At 53.5% G+C, this 6,326-nt stretch overlaps 1 protein-coding gene across 1 annotated transcript; it reads right to left on the bottom strand.

Annotated features, from left to right (window-relative positions):
* Window positions 1-697: 697 nt before the first annotated feature.
* On the bottom strand, window positions 698-6,044 carry HHEX (hematopoietically expressed homeobox). The gene is made up of 4 exons (XM_033065867.1): window positions 5,578-6,044; window positions 3,808-3,986; window positions 3,528-3,578; window positions 698-1,927 (listed from the first exon to the last, which is right to left on the bottom strand). Exons 1-4 carry the CDS (start codon window positions 5,954-5,956, stop codon window positions 1,694-1,696), a joined length of 843 nt encoding a protein of 280 aa, XP_032921758.1. The 5' UTR covers window positions 5,957-6,044; the 3' UTR covers window positions 698-1,693.
* Between the last annotated feature and the right edge of the window lie 282 nt (window positions 6,045-6,326).

Here is a 6,326-nt window from a genome sequence, read left to right as displayed (position 1 = left end):
TTCTCAAAGAATTAACTCACTTAGAAGCAACATCGTGTCTGCTCTAAGGGCTATCCTCCCTTGCCAGTCATGATAGTCACTTGTTGCTATGTAAAAACAATTCTTGGCACTAAAAGCCTCTGTGACACTTGGCCAGATGTAAATCCCGTTCCCTGGTTGCTCACTGTGGCACCTGGAGGGGCTGAATACCCACCCAGGATGCCCGCTCCTGAAAGTAATTCTTGTACCCCGGGTCCCACGCTCCTTCCCCAGGTCGATGTAATTTCGGAGAAAGGCCGATGAATAACCACTGTTGACTCAAGTGGGTCAGCATGTGCCGTGGCTGGGGTCGATGCCCGGCCCCAGCAGGCTCTGCCGGCCCCGTCCTCCTCCAGCCTGCACCCCCTCTCCAGCCCCCCAAGGTCAGGGCGACTCGGGGGTAAACACCCACACTTTCAGCCACGTTTTCCCCCTCCTGTCATAGAGCCCATTCCTGTGTGGGCACGGGCATGGACAAAACAGAAACACGCAGCGGAAGGCTGAAACACAGCAAAAAAATATAGCAGGGAGCCCACACGAGATTCCTGCACCAAGGGCAGAAAGCTGCGGGGTGGCTCAGGACTGGCACAGTACTGAGGGAAAAGCCACTTACAACACACCTGGCAGAGGAGAGGTTTGGGTTTTCTCCTGCCAGTAACTGGACAGCCAGAGTGGCGAGTGTTGCAGAGTTTAGGTTTATTTCACAGATATGTCCATCAAAAATTAAATACCAGGTTCTGTCATTTTTTTTTAACACTGAACAAATATGTACAAAATATGAACAATGTGAGGTATAAAACCACAAGACTTTTAAAGAAAACTAGTATGTACAGAAGCAGATATGTGTACGATAGGCATTATCTTCCCACGGCTGCGTGCCTCACTTATGACCTGCAGCTATTGCCAGTTTCTGTCCTGCAGCAGGGCCCTATCCCTCCCTGCATTTTCTCCTCAAATACAAAATACATAAAAAACAGTGCTAGATATTTTAAAGGAGAATTTTTTTTCCTGCAAATGGAATCATCCAAACTGTGAGGCAAAATTCTCAAAAATCTGAGAAGGCACATTTCAACTCACACAAGAAGAAAAAGGAATCTGTCTGACCACTCTACCTGACAAACGGAGGGATGTCTAGTAGAGAGCACCATGGCACATAAAAGGCTGTGAGCATAAGGCACTTCTTGGGATGGTCAAATCCCTCCCTATTTCAACAGAACATTTCTCTGCTTACAAAGGGCGTTTAAATTAATCTATTTAAAGTAAGTTTGTTTACACATATAAAGGGCTTAGTCCTGCAATCCATACTCACTTCCACACTAGTTAGAGTTTTGCCTGATCACCGACAGCAGCTGATTCAGACCCCCTCCACCACCATGAGTAAGGACAGGGTGCAGGATTATATTCCAGTTAGAACACTGATTATTCTACAAACATATCTTACAAATAATTAAATACAAACCATGGTCCTTTAACCAAATTCAAGATGCCAAAACTGAACTGCTTGCAGAAAATACATCTTTCTTTCCTTCTCTGCTTATTATAAAATTAGTCTGTTTGGTGATGCTTTTTTCTTTCAGTGTAACGGTGGAAGTTTTCTCCTGTAGCACAATATTTTTTCAAACCAGCCCCTGGTAAAGTGCAAGCCGAGTTAGGGTCCGCTCTCTGCATGGGACTGTTAGTGGGCAGCAGTGTAATAGCCTTTATCACCTTCAATGTCCACTTCTTGATCAGAGTCATCAGAGACATCTGACTCTAGGTCCTCCTGTGAGGCTGGTGAGGGCGTGTACTGTGAGCCATCCAGAGAGACCTCCTTACCCTTCTGCTCAGGGCTCTGGCAGCTCTCCGGCCTTTGGTCACTGTGACTGTCAGCACCTTCTACTTCTTCTTTTTTGGTGGCCTGGGGGTTCTCCTGCAATGAAAGAATCCTGCTTGGTACAGAACTACAGGCCACAGAGACAGGAGCCCCAGGAATTCCAGCTCTGCTGTGTGGGAAAACCACCTTGGGTTTCTTGCAGAAAAAGGCAGGTGTCCTGCTGCCTCCCTGGGCCTCCTGCCTATAAACCTGCCCGAGTGGCACAGGGCCGGGCGAGGGCTCTGATCCCACACCCTCACAGCCACAGGGGCTGCTGCCGTGAATAAGGCTCCTTGGTGATGGTTATCACAGCCACTTCAAAAGAGTCAGGAGCTGCTGGAGCCCAGGAATCTCTGAACTTTTGTCTTTAGCAAAGCAAATGTTTATTATGAGTCTACAAACACCGACACACAGCTTCCTCCTGCCCTGATCTTTCTTTAATTACACCCGACAACAAGAGGAGGGAGGTTGAATCCATCAGTGGCCCAAAAGCAAATGGAAAAAAAATTACTAATTAAGCTAAAACTCAACATTAAAACATTCACCACTAAAACCAAACCAAACCAAACCTCTGTTTGTGAAGGCAAGAGTAGCCCTGTGTTGGCACCTGTCTGGAGAGCCCAGTCCCCTAAGGGGGCATGAAATGCTACTCAAAAGAAAGAGCAGGCAGAGACACGTACCCATGATATAACCGTGCAGGCTTGGAGAAATGGATGTGACTGAATGAAAAGGAGGAAATGACTTAAAATGGCCGAGATCCCAAGCGGGCTCTCCGGACACTGTGGCATGGGTTGGGCCCTAGCCAGCCTCTTGCCAGAATAATAGGAATTTACTAAAAAATCAACTGAAGATTGAGTTAAACTCAGGCGAAGGTCACAGAACAGATTCCTCTAGAGCATGGTACTGTGATTAGCTTTTTTTTCTTTTTAGTTTTATATTAAGGACTACTTTATCAGTAAAACATGTGCGTGTACATCACACTTACTGAAGCCAGACTCAGGCCAAAATGTTGGAATTTTTCAAAAATACTTGAGCCAAGGGACCCCAGTCTTTCCAAGCCAGGCACAGTCCCTATGTACCATAAAACCCCCCAAATTATCTGCTTGAGCATGCTTTCTAAGGTAAGGGAAACTGCTTTAACTTCTTAGCCTCATACACTATAACTGCTTGTGAAAGGAAAGTAAAAGCTACTCAATTTTCCATGCGGCTCCTCAGAACAAACCAGGTGTTTGTACCTGTCTTCTCCTGATGTTATCAAAACACATTGACTTGTGTTTATTAAGAGAAGGTGTTTTAAAACACCAGTTAATATTCTCCAAAAAAACTGCCTAAGTAATTTACTGACAATTACTTATCTTCTCCACGTTAATTGGCTAAACAACATATGGGTTTACAAAACAATTAGCGTGGAGTTTTAATAGGTGGTGTGTGAAAGACGGGCATAATTGATATAGGAACTGCATTAGAAGCTTTTAACGTTAGTGCTGCCTGAATGAGCCCTCATGGATTCCAGCATGACTATTTGTCTTTTTAATCAAGGTGAAGAGGTTAAACAGCCTTTCAGATGACTTCTGCATACAACCTGGAATAGGCGAGCACAGCTTAAGATAAGACAATTAAAATACTTATTTCTATAGAAACAGAAACATCTACGTACCTGCTTTAGACGCCTCCATTTGGCTCTGCGATTCTGGAACCACGTTTTGACCTGAGCAACGACAACGAGAAAAGTTGCGGGGTAGTCTCGGAGCTGGTAGGTGCCTGGAGCCCTACCCAAGCCACAAGCAAAAAGCAAGAACCTGCCAGGCACCCCTTCCCCGCGGACCCCGAGCCAGCCAGGTCCCCGGGAGCGATGCACCGACAGGACAGCAGCTGCACGGCGGGCCCGGAGCGCCCGGGAAGGGGTGCGGTTCCCCAGGGCGGGGGCACGGCCTCACCTGCCTCTCGCTGAGCTGCAGCATCTTGGCCAGGCGCTTCCTCTCCGGCGGGGAGAGGTATTTCTGCGTCTCGAACTTCTTCTCCAACTCGATAGTCTGGTCATTGGAGAAGCGGACTTGCCCCCCTTTCCTCTTGTGCAGAGGCCGCTGGATGAAGGGGCTCCACAGCAGCGGCTTCCCTACAAAGAGAGGCACAGCGCCAGGGTCACCGGCCGGCCGCGGACACGAGTGACCGGGGAGCCCCGGCCGTGCCCGGGACCAGGCCTAGCAGCACGCCGGCTCCAGGGCCCGCTAATTTCCTTCGGCTGATTTTATTTCTCCCAGTTCCTACTCTGATCTTTCCCCTCTCTGATTTTTTCCCCTCCGCCAAACAGAGAGACCAGTTAAAGTCACTCTACGGGCTTTGGCAACATTTCCGTCAATGTGTTTCCTGTTGGTCTATCGCGCAAAGAAAGAGACAAAAAAAAAAAAAAAAAAAAAAAAAAAAGACCTTCGCTTCCTTCTGCTCTTTCACTGCGATGCCCTAAAGAAACCGTCTCCCTTTCTCTGAGCCACTGTCCGGGTCCCTGCGGAGAGCGGGGCTGGGCAGGGCTGATGCGTCAACAGGAGGGCACCGGGCTTCTAGCAAGAAGAGCCCCCATGTCCCCACCCTCGGCTGGGGGTCTGCCCGCCAGAGGCCGCGGGTGCCCGCCAGGCTGAGCCCCGGGCCGGGCGAGGCGGTGCAGGCAGCGACACGCCGGGGACCCAGCCCCGCTGCGGAGCCGCGGCCGCGTCCCGGGGCAGGAGGCTCTGGCCAGTGCTACTGAGTCACGCTGTTTGTCTTTCTGCCTGCACCCTTTGCAATTTGCTGCATTGTTTTTCGAGATTTTGCTTGCGTCAGGCTTTAGTAATTCTGGTGCAAAACAGACTCAAAAAATAGGAAGCAACTGGTTATTTTAGCTGTCATAAAGTCACATCCCACACAGAGGAAATGAACAATATCAGAAAAACGGATCCCGGCTATCAGAAGTCGAGTGTTTCCTGAATTTGTCTGTATTGAGGATGTCGATAAAGTAATCAGCAATGTGCACGACTCCCGGGGAAGAGCCTGCTTCAGGCGGCCAGGAAAACACTTAACAGCTTCTGAAACCAGATTTACTCCTATCGAGAGCTCAAGGTTTCCTGTATGAACGGAAAGGGTCAGCCTCTTTCACTGCACAAATGTGGTGAGTCAGGTCCAGTTTTGCAATCCCTAAGAACAAGTGCTGCAGCCCGGGCACGGGGCTCAGCCCCCGCAGAGGGGTCGCTTCCCCGGGCCAAGGGCGCGAAGCGGCCGCCGGGGCCCCCGACCCGACCCGGCCCGGCCCGAACCGACCTGCGGAGGAACCCCGGGGGCCTCAGCGAGCGGAGCCGGCCTCCCGACTGTTTTTCAAGTCATCCGCAGGAAAGACTAAGATCTGCCATGCGATCTCCAAGCACAATTAAAACTCCCCACCAAAACCACACGCGACATTACTAAGGACACTCTCAGAGTCACTTGGTTTGAAGGAAAACAAATCTGAGTCACCGCGGCCACGCACTGTGGTCTCGCTGACAGACCCGGAGCGCGGCACGTCTTTTAATTTACTGTAAATCAGACGGGGCCCGGAGGAACACAGAGAAGCGGCGGGGCAGCCGGGAAAGGGGACCGACCGCTTTCGGGCACTTCCCATTTACCCCTGCCCCGACGGCGGGACGGGACGGGAGCTGCGCGGCAGCCGGGGAGAGCGGCGGGGGGGGCACATGGCTTACCCAGGGGGTCCTGCCGGATCAGGGCGTGCGCGTAGTCACCGACGGCGCGGGGGAAGGAGTAGAGGGGCCCGGCGTAGGCGCCGGTGCCATAGGTGGCGGCGAGGTGGTGGGAGAAGGCCGGGTGGACGGGGGTCGGCTCGTAGATGGGGGTCCGGTACGGGGACACCAGGCTGGTGAAGGAGGAGTTGGGCGACGGCAGCGTCGGCGGCGGCGGGGCGGGCAGGGAATGGGGGGCCGGGGCGGCGGCGGGGCCGCGGCCCAGGATGTCCTCGATGTAGAAGGGCGTGGGGTGCGCGGGCTGGAGCAGCGGCGTGGGCGCGTACAGCGGGACGCCGACGCCCAGGGCCGCCGGCGCCGCGCCCGGCGGCTGGTACTGCATGGCGCGGTCGCCGCCCGCGCACCCCCGCGCCCCCGGCCGCCCCTGCGGAAAGCCGGCCCCGACCGCGGCGACTGGGTGCTGGCACCGCCGCCGCGGGTTTCTCTGGGCTCGGGTTACCCTTCGATAGGTTTCTATTGGCGCGGGGCGGAGCCCGCGTGGTCTCTGTCCCCTTCCTGCCACGGCGCCGTCTGGCCAATGAGCCCGGCCAGGGAAGGGGGAAACCACCCCCCGCCGGCAAACACTGCCCCCGCCTCCCCGAGCGAACTCCCCGCGGCGCCAATCAACCACCGCCGCAGCCCGGGGGAGCCCGGGGCAGCGGGGCGCGATCTGCCGCCCGCCGGGCCCCGACGGCACAGCGGGCCCGGCGCCT

The sequence above is a fragment of the Catharus ustulatus genome, chromosome 8, assembly GCF_009819885.2.
Source record: "Catharus ustulatus isolate bCatUst1 chromosome 8, bCatUst1.pri.v2, whole genome shotgun sequence".
NCBI lineage: Eukaryota > Metazoa > Chordata > Aves > Passeriformes > Turdidae > Catharus > Catharus ustulatus.
Note: the sequence above shows the minus strand (reverse complement) of the source record. Positions and strands in the feature narration are given on the sequence as shown.